The following is an 18,525-nucleotide window of genomic DNA, read 5'->3' on the forward strand; positions in this document are numbered from 1 at the left end:
TTGTGTTTTGTTTTTAAAGAAAACCAAGCATTCACAAGATCCCTTCAAGAAAACCTGGCCAAAACCTGAAGCAATTTGGGAGCTGAGGAAGCATGGTAAAGGTGATATTTTTTTTTTTTTTGGGGGGGGGGGAAAGAGGGGGAGGAATGGGGACATAATTCAGAATAACAGGAAAAAAACTCAGAGAAGTAAGATTCCAAAGTTGGATGGTTAGACATTAAAAAGTCTGTTTGTTTGTATTAATATATAGGTTCTGTAGGGATGAGAGTGGTGGTAGAACAGATTCCTCCCATTCCCCAGTTCCCCGAGGCCCACCCTGTGTGAAGGTCACGGCAGCTCGGCCAGGCTGCAGCTTGTTCTCCACGTGGCCATGCCTGGGACCCGCAGCAATCTCATAGACAAGTTGCAGGTCTTCCGTGTCTGGGTCCAGGGTCAGCAGTTCCTTCTTGGTGATCAAGTTGGTTGCCTGGAATAGAAACCCATTAAATTTAACTCCTGTTGTGGGAATAAAGCAAGAACAAGACCCAGTGACTCAGATTTAATTCAGCTCAACAATGATTGACTGAGCGCATTTACTGCACAGAAAACTCTGTCAGTGTTGAAGAGGCTCTAATGATAAAAGCCAGCCGGCCTCTGCCCTTCATGTGTTCACACTTTAATGGGAAAGAAAGGATGATAAGCAATGTAGCTGTGGCAAGAGCTATATCAGGAAATAAAAAAAAAAGAAAGAAAAAAAAAGAGTGCTATGCACTTTTTTGGGAGTGGGAGAGATAATTCCATATGAACTGGGACAGAAGAGATTTGAGATGTTAAAATCTGAGCTTGGCCTTTAAAGAAGGCTGGGACTTTGAAAGAATGATATAACACAGGAAAGATGGCCACTCCTGAAAATACAGGAGTCAAATGCAATGTTTGCAAGTGAGTAAGATATACACTAAGTGGCCAGATTATTATGATCTCTGAACGCATAATAATATGGCCACTCAGTATATATCCTACATAATAAAAAGCTAATATGCAAATTGTCCCCTCGACCAGGAGTTCACCAGCAGGCAGGCTGGCCAACCGCCCATGTCCCCTCCCTCTGGCCAGGCTGGCTGGACCCCACCCATGCACAAATTCATGCACCAGGCCTCTAATATATACTGAGTGGCCAGATTATTATGCATTCAGAGATCATAATAATCTGGCCACTCAGTGTATATGATACCCCAATTTTGCCCAAATATACTGCCTGTATTTTAACTCACTCAAATAATATTTAATGAGAGCAGAGGCTTGAGAGAAGAAAGGGGTGGTCAATAGTACTAAATGTTATTAACTCTAGGAAAGTAAGGCCATGTAAGTGACCTTTGGACTTGACAAAATAGAGGTCATTGGTGTCTCTGACAAGAGTCCCCGCAGTAGGGTAGGGGTGGGAAGTAGAATTGCAGAGGGTTTAGAAGAGAGTGAGATGGTTCTGAATCCGAAAAAAGGTAAATAAAGTAGGGCAAGAGAATTAATATTAATTTTGTTGACACGTTTTAAAAATTTTGATAAAGTTGATGGAAAGCTATAGCATAACACCTACATATAAAAGGATACCTTGTTTTATTGTGCTTCACAGATGCTGTGTGTTTCAGAAATTGAAGGCAAGACCCTTCATCAACAAAAAAAGGTTATGACTCTGTTTACTGAGATAATCGCTCTATTGCAATGGTCTGGAACTGAACCCACAATATCTCTGAGGTATGCCTATACAACCAACTGATCAGCTCCATAGAGACGAGAAAATCTATGTCTTAGAGGGGAAACCACACACAAAAGAAAGAGACCAGTTCTCTAACTGAACTCAAGAACTCTGTGTGTTTGGGTGGCTAGCCAAAGAGATTAGAGTAACTCCAGTTAACAGGAATTTAACGCTAGACATGGTTACGGCATATCTTAAAATGACCAAATTGGGCTTTAGGAGAAGGAGAATGAAATTTCTAAAGTATTCCTCTAAGGACATTTACCTACAAAAATACTTCTTTCCCATTAATGGCATATTCCAGATATGTCCCAAAATCTATCTTTCCCTTCTTCTAGATAACAAACTTTTAGCTGGGTACCTGGCTGACCAGCTAGACACTTTATTTCTCAGCCTCCCATGCAACAGATGGGACTATTTCTCTATGAACTATTTCTTGCCAAAATAATATGAGTGCAAGAGATGTACCACTTGCTTAAAATATATTCCTTGCCCTTGCCATGGCTAGAGTTGTTAAGGGGTTAGAGCATCAGCTCACATACTGAACAGTATTCAGTTTGATTCCTGGTCAAGGGCACATACCTGAGTTTCTGGTTCACTCCCCACCCAGTGGGGCACATGCAGGAGGCAACCAGTCAAAGCGTCTCTCTTACATTGATGTTATCTTCTCTCTCTCTTTCTCCCTCCCTCCCTCCCTTCCACTCTCTCTCTGAAAAACAATGGGAAAAATATCTTCAGGTGAGAAATAAAATATCTATATATTCCTTGTTCTCTACTTTTCTATTTTCCTCTTCCCATGAACTAAAATACTGATGACTAACTGAAGAGATTAGAGTAACTCCAGTCAATAGCTACAAGCCACTGATGGCAGAACTGCAAGAGAGAAGGAACCTGTGCCTCTGAATCGTTATGCAGAGCCCTAAACTTCCACCCTAAATGTGAGGGGGGAAAATAACTGCTATTTGGTTTGCGCTACTATATTTTGGGAGTCACTGTATAAGAACTATATACAATCCGAATCAAACCCATGAAGCCTCTCCAATCTCAGGAATATCAACTCACTTAGAGGGGAATAAACATGACTTGAGGCGGAGTTCTATTGATAAGCTATCGTCATATTCAAGGCTACTGCCCAAGCTGTTTAGTGTAGAATGGGGTGATGGAGGGGGTCTTACCTTGCCATCCATATGCTCCAGCCACTGGAGCCCCAGGTTGGTGACAATTCTCGGGGTGCTGTCATCCACTGGGAGGATGTCTACTTGGAACTGCTGAGGTGCTGCTGTCATAATCTGGGGCAGGGGGAGGAGAGAGCCAAAAAAAAACCCCATCATTCACAGACATCTGAACTGTCAGGTCTGGAACCCTGAAATCAGTTGACACTTCAGAGTGGGCACTGAGCCGGTTTCCACCACTTAGCACCTTTTGGCCTGGGGCTCAGGGAGAATACTGCCTGCTGAAGGGCACTATGAGAAGGAAAGCCAGAAACCAGGGGCACAGGGCCAGGCTGGGATTCGCCTGCCATGGAAGCTGACATTTACACCCCTCTGCATGTAGTGAGTTCAATGTTACCCTGAGGTGAAACCATAAACAAAACATTTTCCTTTCAATTACTCTTGTTAAATTTTTCCTGTGAGGCAGAAGAAAACCATCATTAAAATGTTAATGTCAAAGTCTCCAGGTGGAACTCTGCCAGATGTAGAAAGAGGTTTCCTGGGAAGAGATTCTCTTTCCCCCTTTTTTATTCCTTTTTTTTTTTTTGAGAGAACTATCCATATGGGGAAAAACAGAAGAAATTAAAAATAAAATATTTGTGTCAATGGGGGAAAAAGGAGACTTATGGAATACTTGAAACAATGAAGAATTTAAATTAAAAAAGAATAAAATATTTGTGGAGATAACAAAAAGAAACTTTGGTTTATAATTTCAATCTCACTCAGATGGATCCACACACACACACACACACACACACACACACACACACACACACGACACAAGCGCGGCACCTCCCTGTGGGAGGGGGAGAGGCGGCTGCCACGCAGGGCAGCAAATGGTGGCTTTTCAACCTCCTGCCACCCTCCTTGTAAGCAATTTCCATTCGTAAAATAACAGGGTCCCTCTGGAGACCTGCAGTGACCTTTTATGTGTATCAGAGAAGTAGCCGCCTTGCTGATTTATCCTGAGATCGTTTTTCTCTCCTGAAGGTCACGCTAACTGGGAGCAGCTGCAGTGCAGGAGGGAGAATACAGGCGATGAGCTCCCTGGGAGTGATGCCTCGCAGACCCTGAGGGGCAGGGGAATCTGGCTCTTCGACCCACTGAGAACGACCTCCTCACAGGCTCGTCTCTAAAGGGTGCAGGAAGGCCTTTCTCCCACAAAGAGCCATCCCCATTCATCACCAAAGTCTGAAAGGGACTGCAGGACGGAGCTGGCCCCTCGGTAACTCCGGAAGGATGGCAGGGTGTGACGATATAGCTCACTCAAACTGCTTCTGCGAAGTCAGAGACAGACGCCTCTGATGTAGGAGCCCACACCTACCTCTTACCCGGGTTTCAATTATTCCCAGCAGAGGGTGTGGGACTGCAGGACACCCAGCTAAGGAATGAAGGAGTGAGAAAATAGCAAGGGGAGGTAGTGCAGGGGCTGTCTTTTTTTTTTTCTTCCTTTTTTTAAATTTTATTGTTTGAAGGATTATAAATAGTAGTACATGTCTCTTTCCCCCCTCCCCTCCCTGACCTCCTCTCAGCCTCCCCTACTCTCCCATATATGTCTTCACCTCCCCCCATGTCTTATATCCATTGGTTGTGTTTATATGCATGCATACAAATCCTTCGGTTGATCTCTTACAGCCCTCCTCCTCCTCCCCCCCCGCCCCCGCCCCCAACCTCCCTCGCCTTCCGCTATAGTTTGACAGTCTGTTCAACGGTTCTTTATAACTATTTTTTGCAGGGGCTGTCTTAAAGTTTCTTCCAGATGCCTGGATGTCAGAAGGAAACAATTCTCTTAAAGAAATAAAGCTGAATGGCTGCATGACTTCAAGACAAAAGTCTTCACCTGTTTCACTTGCTGATTCTAAAATGGTGACACAGGTGATGATGACAGCCAGAGTGGATTGGATGTTACTCTGCACGGCATTGGCTAAGTGCTTTACCTACAGCACGAAGGTGGTATCATCCCCATTTTATAGATAGGGAAGCTGAGGCTTAGAAAGGCTAAATGACTTGCAAAGTCACTCAGCCAGTCAGTGACAGAGCTAGAATTTAAATCAGTGTCTTTTGGATGCAGAAACGGTACTCTTAGACATTGTTATTCTTCATGAGGCTAAGAAACTTCGGCTGACTAAGGGGATATATAAGAGAGAAAGACAATCTACCATGTTTCCCCGAAAATAAGACATCCTCCGAAAATAAGACCTAGCACATGGAAAAATAAGACATCCCCTGGAAATAAGATCTAGCGCATCTTTGGGAGCAAAAATTAATATAAGACACTGTCTTATTTTCGGGGAAACAGGGTAGAACCATGTGAAATTAGTAAAAAAAAAAAAACAAAAAAAAAAACAGATGAAAGAAAAATGAAAGGAACGGAGAAATAATAACAGGATAATAACAATAACTATCAACTTCTATTGAAAGTGTTCATAATTTGCTAACAGTGTTAAGTCACTTACTATGAATTATCTCTTTGAACCCTCACCTAATGGAAGCTGGTGATTATTATTGTATCCATTTTGCAGATGACAAGAGGAGGTTTAGAGGAGCTAGTAAGTGATTTGCTGAAGGCCAATTGATCAGTGACAAGACAAGAACTAAAACCAGGCTGTCCTTGGCCTTGAAATGCCATCTTCTCGACCACCTCTGGCCTGCTCTGCTATGCCTCCCCCTCCACTGTCCCCCCTCACCTCTTTCCCTCCTTCCTCAACAATAAAGAAGGGGTTTTTCCCATCAGCCACGGTGAAGGTGAACCAGTCTTTGAGAGAGTTGCTGCCATCGTGGCTGTAGCTGACTCGGTTCTGGTAGACGTCCTCCATGGTGAAGGTGGAGACGAACTGGAAATGCTGCCCATCGGTGGTTCGCTCGATGCTGCCGTGCCGTGGGGGCTGCACAATGGTGAATGTGACGGAGTCGGCCTGTGGAGGAGGCAAAAAGCAAGAGAAGGGACTTCTTAAGAGAAACCAGATTTGTCAGTGATGGCCAACAGGTGGTCCAGTGTAGTCATTTATAAAATAAGAACTGCATTTTTTATGGCTATCAAGAATAAAACTAAGGAGGTAAATTATATTGGTTACTATAATTGAATTTATATTCTGGTGCCTTAGAACTCTAAGACTAAGACATTTACATTTGTCCTTTGCGGGGGAGGGGAGGGAGAATCGTCAGAGGGGAAAGCCTGAATCTTTAACCTCTCCCAGGAGGAACTAGACCTTTAAAAATTAATCACTTATTTTCCTATCCATTTCCCCCCACTTCCCAAAACTCTTATAACCAGAATTCCATATGCATCAGAACAGAAGTTTATTTCCCATTTCTAGTCACTGCTTCTAGGGAGACACATTGAAGCAAAAATAGAGGTAGAAAACCCTGCTCAAGACTTTCCAATGATTTCCCACCAACTTAGAATAAAATGTAAAGGCCTTCCTGGGTCAACCAGGCCTATTGTGACCTAGTCCCAGGACTCCTCTCTGAGCCCTCTCTTCCCCTCTCCTGCTTGTTCACGAGGTTCCCACCTCCTGGCCTCTTGTTGTAACTCTGAAGTCCCAAGCACACTTGACTCAAGGGCCTTTGCACTTCTGGTTCTTCTGCCCAGGGCATGAGGCTCCCAGATGACTGCATAGTTTGCTCTTTTGCTTCATATCTCTGCTCCTCAGAGAAGCCTTCCCTGCCCACTCTGTCTAATATAGCACAATCCCTCTTCTTTAGCTTGCTTTAGTTTTTTGTTTTGATTGGTTTTTTTTTAAAATATATTTTATTGATTTTTTACAGAGAGGAAGGGAGAGGGACAGAGAGCCAGAAACACCGATGAGAGAGAAGCATTGATTAGCTGCCTCCTGCACACCCCCCACTGGGGATGAGCCCACAACCAAGGTACATGCCCTTGACCTGAATCGAACCTGGGACCCTTGAGTCCACAGGCCGACGCTCTATCCACTATGCCAAACCAGTCACAGCTAGCTTTCTTTAGTTTTATTCATAGCACTTACACATCTGACATGGTATTATATGTTCTTTCTTTATTGTCTGTCTTCCCCAACAAAGGTTGAAAACTCCCTAAGGCTGGAACTTTATGTGTTTTGTTCACGGCTCTGTCCTTCACATCTAGAGCAGAGCCGGCATGGGTAGGTAATGAGTATTTGCTGTGAGAGTGAACAGATGAATGAAAGAGCACTGGCAGAGGGTAGAGTGCACATAGAACTAATTAATAATTGCTGTGGTACTCTTATGGGAACTAAATTGTGCCAGAGGTTGCGCGCTTTTATGTGAAAGCATCATGAGAATGAGAGTTCCATCTCTGTAGGCTCTGTTTTACTATATAAAGCCTCGTTCTCTGAGGATGCCTACATTGTAATAATTAGCTGTCATCCAGAGAAGTCTGAAAGAAGAAAATTTTAAAAAGGGAAAGATCTATTTTGCCAGTTTCTTTAATTCATTAGATTCTACATATAAGTGAGATCATGTGATCGATGCAACAGACATGATTCTCAGAGGGAAGTGGGGGATGAGAGGAGGGGTGGGAAGAGATTAACCAAAGAATTTATATGCATACTAGAGGCCTGGTGCATAACATTTGTGCACTTGGACCCCTCGGGGGATGTCTAAGCTAGAGCGGGCCTAAGCTGTCAGTCAGACATCCTTAGCACTACTGTGGAGGCGGGAGAGGTTCCTGCCACCACTACTGTGCTCACCAGCTGAGAGCTCCGCTCAGGGGTTCTGGCTGAGCGGCGCTCCTCCTGTGGGAGCACACTGACCACCGGGGGGCAGCTCCTGCATTGAGCATCTGCCCCCCTGGTGGTCAGTGTGCATCATAGCAACTAGTCGTTTGGTCAATTTGCATATTAGCCTTTTATTATATAAGATATGCATAACCCATGCACATAGACAATAGTGCAGTGAAGGCCTGGGAAGGAGTAGGAGCAGGGTGGAGAGGATCAATGGGGAAAAATGGGATATCTATCATATTATACTTTCAACAATAAATATAACATTAGAAAGAAATGAGGGAAAGATATATAGGCACCATAAATCTTTGTTCATGCTAATAAGGAATAATTTCTTATAAATCATGATAAAAATTCAGCATGTTAAAAAGACTGTCACATGTAATCAGGGGAGAGGGTGAGCATCCTTAGGGTTTCAGAAAGGGTTTAAAAGCAATTTGATGCAAATGTGTTCATTTGCTCTTTTTCAGAGGGCTGTGGTCTCTTCAGGTTTTTAGTCCTTCAAGGACACTTGTACTAACCTCACCCCCTCTGCCCTCCCCTTGGGATGCTCAGTCACAAAGCAGCCGCTGAACTCACCAGGTCAGCTTCTCATTCAGCCAGCGAACCCAGGGGCACACTCTCACCTCTGTATCTGCATCCACGGCCTTGAGCTCAAATTCTGTGATGGTCTTCCTCACTCCCTCCTGCACCCGCATCCCCACATTCTGTACCACGGGCAGCGAGTCATCCACGGGGCGGATGGTGATGTGGAACGTCTGGGTCACCTAGAATGGCAGCCACATGCAGGCTAGAGAGACACAGGCCTCCAACCCCACCCACGTAGAAGGTAGGTGGCCTCTACTTTCCCCTTCACACCATTCCTCACGTGATGGATTGAGCAGGAACCCAAAAGTGAAATCTCTGGGACAAGAGCCCCCTGGGGGCTGTCAGAAGCCGCCTGACCTTGGCTGAGAGCAGAGGGAAGTGAAGTTCAGACAGCACCAGCCACCCTGCAGCCACTAAGGGAGCCCAGCTCCTCACCTACCTCATGGACTCCATCTGAGAGCGTGAAGCCGAAGGCGTCTGAATGCTTCTCGGACTCACTGGTGTGGACATACTGAACGTTTCGCGAAGCCAGGTCAGCCTGAGTGAAAGAAGTGATCAGGATGCCTGGCCAAAGGGAAGAAGAGAAACAGAGAAAGGATGTAAAAATGCTCTCCATACTTCTAAGGCTGGGGAAATATCATATGCTCATGAGATACAGTCCTTGGTATTTGTTTCCTAGCATTTATACACTTCTCCCTGAGACCTGGTGTTAGAGTTGTTTGCCTCCTCTTTTTTCCCCCCTACAACAGCATATGTTCTGTGGGAGCACATGTTAACGTAATTATCCAGGCTTCTACTATATGCCAAGCCAACAGCAGGTGCTCAATAAATGTTACTCTCCTTTCTCTTGGGGCTTTTGTATGCAGGTCAAATCTGTGACAGGCGGAGACATTGCCTTATTCTCCAAACTCCTCTCTTTTAAGTTTTATATTCCCCCATAGCCTCATAGTCCTTCCTGAAAGCCTATCCTAATTGTTAACATTGTGCAATGGGAACCCTGGCTAATAGGGCTTGGCTAAACCACAGACTTGTGTCTGTGATTGGTGGGGTTTCCCCAGCCTCCACAGTTTCATTGGAAATTCTTCAAGGTCCCTTCCCAGGTCTGTGATTCTACAATAGCTTCTCTTATACCATGCCGGCCGGGCTGACAGTAGACTTACTGTGTGGCTCTGGGTTTTGGGCGATCATTCTATATCAACTCTAAAATGACCCAGAAAACCACTACCCTTTAACAACATGATAGAAAACATGTTAATTTGCTTACAGTCATTTTGAAAGTACAAAAATCTAAAGTGACTCTGAATAACGAATGCCAAAAGTATCCCACAAGTAATAACATCTCTATGTTTTTAAATGCCAAACAATGATTAGCGTAGAATTCTTGCTTCCATCTTAGGGCCCTGGGACTTACTTCCTGGTCTCAGACAAGACTGAAACAAAATCCCATCATTTAGACCACATGTGTCAAACACAAGGCCCGCAGGCCAAATCCGTCCCGCCAGGCCTTGCAATGTGGCCCGCACCGAGCTGTCATCACTGCACTTCACTGCGTTTCCATCACAATGACAGTTTATGACTGTTCAGTAAACCATTCGGCCCGCGATTTAGGCTGGATTTTAGAGTTTGGCCCCTTCTCTGATTGAGTTCGACACCCCTAGTTTAGACCCTCAGCATCAATTCCCTCAGCCTAATGTGAGTGTTGGGGTATTAATCCATTTAATCGAACCCTTCTGTTTGGCCCTGCAATTCATTTGTTGATGCCTAGAATTTATTATTTGTCATTGTAAATCCTAGCAAAACCAGCATGCATAGCTTTCCTATAAAAAACAAACAAACAAAAAAACACACACACTCACACATAAACCCAGAAATTGTACTTTGTGACACCAGTATCATTGCCATCCTAAAAAATTAATATCCCTGCATGGTTTACATCTGCATCTTTCTTTATCATCTAAAATTTGTCGCGCAGATACAACAGCCTCTTGATTCTGGGGCATTAATTTTTTGATGAGGCATTTTATATTTCTGTGCTTGCTACATGAGCTCTTGACAGGCAAAAAAATGTAGCCCCCTGTCTTACAGCTCTGTCTTGTAGTCTGGACAGAAATCCATACCATTCTTTAAAAATTTAATAACTTCAGACTGGCTGCGCTGAGAAATTTAAATCCCTTCCCCTGCGGTGACTCCCTCCTCATAGCTCACGGGGAAATGCTTGTCTGGATTCTCACCGTCCACTGGCCACCTAATTCACTCTTCTCTTTATGAGAACCTAGGCCTGACTGAGGACGATGATAGGATTTTCCTTCTTCTTGGGAAGGAAGTGCTGGGATTAATTTTTAAAACATTTTAAAGAGGAAATGGAGATATAATAAATAGCACACATTAAAAATGTACAATTTCATAAGCTTTAGCATATCCATAAAACCACCACCTCAATCAAAATAGTGAACATATCCATCACCTCCAAAGTTTCCAGCTGACACTTGATAACTCTTCCATTCTTCCCATCCTCTACCCTATCCCAAAGCAATCAATAAATTGCTTCCTGTCACTCTAGATTAGTTGGCATTTTCTTCTGATTTTTTAAATAACTAGATTCATACAGTATGTACTATTTTATGCATAGTTTTTTTTCACTTGGTATAATCACTTTTATAATTTATCCATATCGTACCACGTGTTAACAGTTCATCCTTTTTATGGCTAAGTAGTATTCCATTATGTGGATATGCCATCATTTGTTTATGCATTCACATGTTGATGAACATTTAGGTTAGTTCCAGTTTGTGGCTTTTATAGATAAGGCTGCTATGGTCATTTGTGTACAAGTCTTTGTACTGACCTAAGTTTTCATTGTTTCTGGGCAAATCTCTAAGAGTGAAATGGCTGGAATATGTCTTGGATACTTAACTTTTTAGGAAACTGAGAAACTATTTTCCAAAGAAGGCGTAAGTACTACTTTCCATTCCCACAGCAGTGCATGAGAGCTCTGGGCTTCCTCTTAGTGGGCCTTTCCCACTTCCATCTAGAAAATGCTGAACACCTACTGTGCAGAATACTATTGCAGGCGTGCTTATATATTTTATCTTTTAACAACTCTGGGAGCTCAAGGTTGGCAGGTTACCTCATTTTGAAAAATTAGGAGACTGCAATGCAATTAGAGTAGCAATGTGGCCTATCCCGGGTCGCACATCTAATAGGGGGACAGAGCTGGAACTGGAGACCAGGGTTGTCTAACTCCAAATTTGTGCCTGCTAGGAGTATGTTTTTATAAAACTCATCTAGCTGAAGCTGGTTTGGCTCAGTGGTAGAGTGTCGGTCTGCGGACTGAAAGGTCCCAGGTTCGATTCTGGTCAAGGGCATGTACATCAGTTTCGGGCACATCCCCAGTAGGGGGTGTGCAAGAGGCAGCTGGTCAATGTTTCTCTCTCATCGACGTTTCTAGCTCTCTATCTCTCTTCCTTCCTCTCTGTACCATGTGTTAACAGTTCATCCTTTTTATGGCTAAGTAGTATTCCATTATGTGGATATTTTCTATAAAAAAATCAATGAAATAAAAAAATAAAATAAAAATAATAAAACTCATCTAGACTTTTTGGACTAGATAAGGAGCCTCTTGGGTATTATCCTTATCCTTTAATTGTTTTCAATATAAAAGTAATACATGGCTATTAAAGGAAATGTAAAAAGCACAAAAAAGTAGTAATGAATCACAAAAATCACTCATAGGATGGAATCACAAGAATCACTCATATCTTTACCACTAAATATCACCATTGTAATATTTCTGAATTGAACTGGTTCTTATACTTGATTGGCCATAACTTTCTTAAATTTGAAATATTGATTTTGATGGGGTATTTACTATTATTATTTAGATGATATTAATGATTAAGTGCCAGAGAGTAATAAGCTGCACCTAGAATGCAAGCTTCAAGGGGACAAGCATTTTGGTGGTTTCCTCACCAACGTGCACCTAGAATAGTGCCTTACACACAGTAGGTGCTCAAAACATTTTTTGATAATTGGTTTTAGCTCACCCACTATAATCAATGTCTGAGCTGCCCCCCCCCCCCCATTTTAGCCTTTGCTAATTGGGCATTGGAAAACTTCAGCTACTTGCTCACCATCAAGATGGTGTTTCCAAAAACATGTTCTCCCTGTTGGCTGTCACAGCAGGTAGTTACTGTTTGAAAGGTTGCAGGCTTTTAATCCCATGGAAGGCATTTACAGTCACCAACCTACTGGCTACACTACGTCTCTGGCAGTATTACAGGGACCCACATTAACCCTGCCAGCTTTTCCAATCCCCTCGGAAGGCCAGCACATTAGAGAAAATTCCGTCCAGGTCAGGAGAGTGGTGTGGGAAGAAAGCATCTCTGAAGAAATTGCCTTCCTAAGTGGAGGTCAGGCAATTGCCTTGGCCTGCTGCTTTCAGCCCGGCCAGGATGGCCCTGTGCGTGCGAACAGTGGAACAGTGCTATGTCAGAACCAGTGCTGAACCACCGCAGGCTCATGCCATGGGAGACTCTCAGCTTTTTTTCGAAGCCTCCAGTTATGGGCTAAATTGTGCTGCCTGCCCACTGCCCTGTCCCCAACCGCCAATTCATATGTTGCAGTCCTAACCCGTAATGCATCAGGTATGACATTACTTGGAAACAGGAACATTACGAAAGTAATGAGGCCACTAGGGTGGGATCTAATCCAATATGACCATTGTCCATATAAAAGGGAAACTTTAGATATACACATGCTTGAGGCCTGGTGCATGAAATTTGTGTGCAGGTATGGTTCCTAGGCTTGGCCTGCAATCAGGGCCATCTTCCCCTGCTTCCCACAGCTGACCCCCTTCCCGCCCCCATCACCATCCACCCCCAGTGATCAGTGCCTGATGGCTGCGGGAAGGGATCTAAAGGTTGATGTTCCCACCCTCTTGCTGGCCCCGCCCCCACTGTGGGTCACCCTCTGTATGTGGGTGCCTTGGCCCGGCATCCCCTGCCTCTTCTGTCTCTCCCCCCCCCACACACACACACATACACACACCATTTCCCCATTTGCCATAAGGCAATCAAAGCCTGCTGGCTGGGGAAAGGGACCAAGAAGTAGTAAGTGTGCCTCATAGTGACTGGTCCAGTGGTCTTTCTGGTTGTTCTGCTGTTAGGGTCAATTTGCATAATACCCTTTCATTATATAGGACAGAGACCTGGTACACAGTTGGGGGTTAGCTGGCCTGCCCTGATGGACCCAGGATCAGGTTGGGGGTCCCCACTGTGGGGCAGGCTGGCCTGAGCGAGGAGTCACTGGGGGTTTGCAGGCCACCATCATTCTGGTCTCTGGTCGTTCTGCCATTTCGATCACTGGGCTTTTGTTATATAGGATAGAGAGAACACCATGTGAACATGAATATGGCATCTAGAGGCCAGGGAAAGACCTTTCTCTCAAAAGGAACCAATGCTACTGACACCACAATCTGGGATTTCCAGCTCCCAGATCTGTGAGACAATAAATTCTGTTTAAGCTGCATAGTCTGTGGTACCGAGTATGGCAGTCCTAGCAGGCTCATATATGCTGCTGTCACAGAGAACCCAAACTAAGACAATTTTGTTTGGAGTCATAATACTGAGGAAGGCTGACATTAAGAGAAAACCAAAGCATACCTAGGCTCAAGATCACTTCTGGGAAGTCTTTCCTGACTCACCCCACCCCTCTCTCTCAGTGGAACTGGCTGTCCTCTGGCTCCTTCTGTCCTCTGCCTCGTTGCTATCACAGCTACTAACACACACCTGCACCTCTTCATTCGCATGCCGACAACTTCTGAAACATAAAGGTGGGAACCAGTGTGATGCTGGTCATCGCTGCATTCCCAACTCCTCCCCTACTTTAAAAACACACCTCCTGACCACTAGCTAATCAACTGAATCCCCAGGTAGAGTCTTCATTCCCAGCCACCTCACAGCGGGGTGTGACTGTTCTTGCCACTTGGATGTGACCAAAAGTGATGTGCTTTCTTCTAGTAATACCCTGGAAGGAGACGGAAGTGGGCTTTCTAGCCTCGCCCCCTCCCCCACTGCTGGCGGGGGAGAGGACACGACTGAAGTCGTTGTTAGAGTAGAAACGGGAGCCTCATGCTGGGGACCACTGAGCCACCTGGGCCATCAGGGCCACCTGCCTCTTGGTTTTTCTGAAAAGGAAAAGGAAACGTCTTGCTTCAGGCATTGTATTTTGAAGTCTCTTTATTCCAGCAGCCTTGCTTCTGCCTAATAATTAATTCCTTTCTCTGAGTTCCCAAGAAAAAGAGACTCTTGTCTCCCTGATGTGAGGTTGGGGCCACCTCAACCTTGACAGAGCACTTGAGGGACTAGACTCCCAGATCCTCACAGTCTGGTGTCTGGTGTCTGTCTTCCACAGTTTGCACAGGCAGATGGCTCGTGACATCGCCCCCGGGGAAGAAAAGAGGCTCTGCACAGCTTTCCTGTCTATATCCCTAGAGAGCAATCGCTCACCATCGGCGGCCATGAAAGGCAGCCTGAGAATCAGCCCACTTCACCGCGAGCCATCGGGAGGATGTCTGCAACACCAGCGGCAAGTGATCGCTGCACGCAGCACAGGTCCCAAGATAGCTCAGCGCCTGAACTACCACCTGGCCTGGAAGATGGGCTGTTCTTCCCAGAAAGACCAGGTCCAGCCCAGCCCCCACTCCTGGTAGAGACATGCTCACCCTCGGAGACAAATGGGGTGAGGTGCTGCTACTCTTAAAAAAAAGAATTTTTAAATCCTCACCCAAGGATTTTAGAGGAGGTGTGTGTGTGTGTGTGTGTGTTGGGGAGGAGAAAGGGAGAAAGAAAGACAAAGACAGAGAGACATTGATTGGTTGCCTCCGGTACATGCCCTGACTAGGGATAATCTAAGTATGTGCCTTGACCTTGACCGGCAATCGAACCCACCACTTCTGGTGTATGGGATGATGCTCCAACCAACTAATTCACCTGGTCAGGGCAGGTGCCGCTGCTCTGTAAGCTGTAGTCAGCTGCCTTAAGAGAGGATGATGAGTCAGCAACATGGATTTCCTCTGAAGGAAGACCTTTGACATTGAGAAAGAATCAAATACATGAAAATATTCTCATATAGGGGAGATAGGGAAGGAGAGGATGCTGCTGAAATGGAATTTGCAATGAAGGAGGGGAAGGGAAGTCCTACCCTATTAGCAATGGTGTGAGCACCCAAGAATGGCAGGGAAGGGACTGCATCCAGTATCTGGTTTACTTAAGAGTTACCAGAAACAAGTGAATTAAGAAAAACTGGTTGGGCCTGGAGACTACCTGGATTAGAACATCAGACCTGGAGGAAAAGGGCAGGTGAAGGAAGAGTCCCAGGTAGAGCAAGACATCCCCCTATTTTGAGAAGGTACTTTCCCAAGAGGAGGAAGAAGTGTGTTCCCCTACGGGCCGCTCCCTGAGCCACACTGGTGTGGTCTTTGCAGATAGAATTCAAGCTCAGTAATGGTGACACTGTGAACACCAAAAAGGCAGATTTGGAGCAGCCTCACACAGTACCCAGCAGATCCTGGGGTCAGAGAAGAGTGAGGCTGCGATTTGCCAGCCCTGGGCCCTGGCAATGTCTTGCAGGAAGCTCTGAGCCCTGTGCAGTGAGCACGCAGTTGCTCCACACAACAGCCAAGAGTCTGCCCTTTCATCTTTGGAGAGAAACAATCAGCAACCTGACAGGGTTCTGGCAGAAGCAATTATCTCATGAATTAGTTATCAAACATCTCATGCAGCCAAGGTGTTAGAAGTGCTGATCTGCATTCTCCCCGGGGACAACAAAGGGTAGGCCACCTGCTTCAATTTGCATTAGGGTTTTGGCCAGTCTGTCCATCCCTCCCCAGGCCATCCCACCATATGCACATGACACTTCTTCTAGCATCACGGTGGACCCCCCCGACATGGTCTGCTGCATCAGCCTCTAGCTCTGGTAACTCATCTCCCCCCGCCCTTGCCCACACTCACTGCCGCAGGCACACTGGTCTCTTTGCTGCATCTGGAACCTGGTGTGCCAAGTTGATCCTGACTTTCTTTTTTCTTTCTTTCTTTCTATTTTTTTTAAAATATATTTTATTGATTTTTTACAGAGAGAAAGGGAGAGGAAGGGAGAGGATAGAGGGTTTGAAACATTGATTGGAGAGAAACATACATCAGCTGCCTCCTGCACACCCCCTACTGGGGATGTGCCTGCAACCAAGGTACATGCCCTTGACTGGAATCAAACCTGGAACCTTTCAGTCTGCAGGCGGATGCTCTATCCACTGAGCCAAACCAGTGAGGGCTGATCCTGACTTTCTGTTCACACTCGCTGATGCCTCTGTTTGGGATGCTCTTTCTTTATCTGCCAGTTTGCCCAGCTCCCTCACTTTCTTTGGATCTCTGTTCAAACGCCATCTTCTTATTAGAGGGCCCTCCCTCACCCCTTGCTCCCTGTGCATCCTGGTGATGTCCTTGTTTCTCCCCCAGCACGGATCACCAGGGACATATGATGTATTCTCTTGCTTGACTGCTTACTGTCTGGTTCCCTGCATTAGATGGTCAGTACCATCAGGGCAAATAACTTCCCCATTTTGCTATTTCCCTGGTTGAGTGAAGACTCTGTAGCCTAAAATCCAAAGTAAAGCAATGAGGATCTATATATCCTACCAGCTGCCTCTAGCCTGTATGATGTACAAAATAAAGACAATTTGAACTTTAGATTGTTTATTCAGCAAGTGTCTCTTGTCCTTCATCTTCCTTCCATTGGCATGTTCCATTGGTTCTGTCCCTGAAATTCTTCTCTTCCTTCTCTCCTTCCTTCACCGGCTGTTGCTCAGTGAATACTTAGTAGGTACCAGGTTTTACCTCAGACATTATTCTCCTCTAACCTGGTCCCACTACAGTGCCCTGGGGGAAGCTTCACTAGCTCCCACCTGGTCAAATATGAACCTCCTACCCATGTCACTGCCTCCTTTTCCCTTCTTGTGGTTCATTCTGTTGGATTCTAGATGAATTTCACTTCCTTTCCTGCCTCAAAATTCTGCAATGACTTCCTATTGCCTATTTAAATAGGAATTATCTCAGATTTGAAGACCCTCCATGAAATGTCAATTTACTCATATGCCCCATCTATTTCAATTTTCAGAGCATATGCTTTAGCTGAACTAGCCCAGTCATTTTTTTTTTTAATGTGCCCACATGCTGTCCCCATCTCTGGAAATAGCACAATTTCTGTCTGCCCAAACTCTGCCTTTCAAATGCCACCGCCGGGCACCTTACCACCCCATGTAGCCTGTCCCACTTTTGAACTCTTATGACAACAGGTTTTTGCAGTTCTTAAAACACCTGCCATAGTCTTCCCTGAGTTAAGGTTATCTGCAGGGAAGAAGTTCCTTATCTCACCCAGAAGAAAACTCTGGAAGGGAAGAATTGTACTTTATTTACCTTTTTTTTTTCTTTACCAGCAGTAGCTAAACTAGAATCTCGCTCAATACACATGCTCACTTGCTCTTTGCTGAATTAAAATTTTAAGCACAACGCATGCACACCAGGCCAGACTTTAAAAGAAGAACAGGGTGTCGAAACTGGTTTGGCTCAGTGGATAGAGCATCAGCCTGCAGACTGAAAGGTTCTGGATTTGATTCTGGTTAAGGGCATGTACCTGGGTTGTGGGCATATCCCCAGTAGGGGGTGTGCAAGAGGCAGCTGATTGATGATTCTCTCTCATCGATGTTTCTAATTCTCTATCCCTCTCCTTTCCTCTCTGTAAAAAAATCAATAAAATATATTAAACAAAAAGAACAGGGTGCAGTGTTTGCTTTAAGAAACTGACAATCTAGTTATAAAGACAAGACTGCTTTTATAAAATTGCAAATTTTTATTCAACTTTCACTGAGCAATTACTGAGCATTTACTGTTTGCTAAATATAATGCAAGGCAGTATATAATGGTCAGGATTAGTGATGCAGAAAATAAATACTCATAGATTCTAGGTGTTTGTAGTCACAGGCTGTGGCTACCCCGACATGGACTAAATGCCAACTTTGGTTTGATAAAGCATCGACAGGCTTACCTGGTGACCCTGCATTCTCCAGGTGGCCCAGCCGGGGCTGTCTGGTGATTCTGTAGGTCAGTGCTGCTGGCTCGCTCTCCTGGTCAGTGGCAGAGAGCTGCAGAGTGGTGATTTTCTTCACTGAGTTTTCATCTAAGACCAGCCCTTTATTGGTGGTGATGACTGGTGGGGATTTGTCTTC

General features: G+C 44.9%; 1 protein-coding gene across 1 annotated transcript in view; it reads right to left on the reverse strand.

Annotated features, from left to right (window-relative positions):
• The window catches only part of FRAS1 (Fraser extracellular matrix complex subunit 1), a 446,031-nt gene that overhangs the window by 65,714 nt on the left and 361,792 nt on the right, over window positions 1-18,525 (reverse strand). The window contains exons 47-52 of the mRNA XM_036412793.2: window positions 18,345-18,524; window positions 8,689-8,813; window positions 8,288-8,428; window positions 5,628-5,855; window positions 2,905-3,018; window positions 316-466 (exon numbers count right to left, since the gene is read on the reverse strand). Of these exons, the coding sequence (XP_036268686.1) occupies window positions 316-466; window positions 2,905-3,018; window positions 5,628-5,855; window positions 8,288-8,428; window positions 8,689-8,813; window positions 18,345-18,524 (939 nt within the window). The remainder of the gene's footprint in view (window positions 1-315; window positions 467-2,904; window positions 3,019-5,627; window positions 5,856-8,287; window positions 8,429-8,688; window positions 8,814-18,344; window position 18,525) is intronic.

Source organism: Pipistrellus kuhlii, unplaced genomic scaffold (genome assembly GCF_014108245.1).
Source record: "Pipistrellus kuhlii isolate mPipKuh1 unplaced genomic scaffold, mPipKuh1.p scaffold_m20_p_1, whole genome shotgun sequence".
NCBI classification, from domain to species: domain Eukaryota; kingdom Metazoa; phylum Chordata; class Mammalia; order Chiroptera; family Vespertilionidae; genus Pipistrellus; species Pipistrellus kuhlii.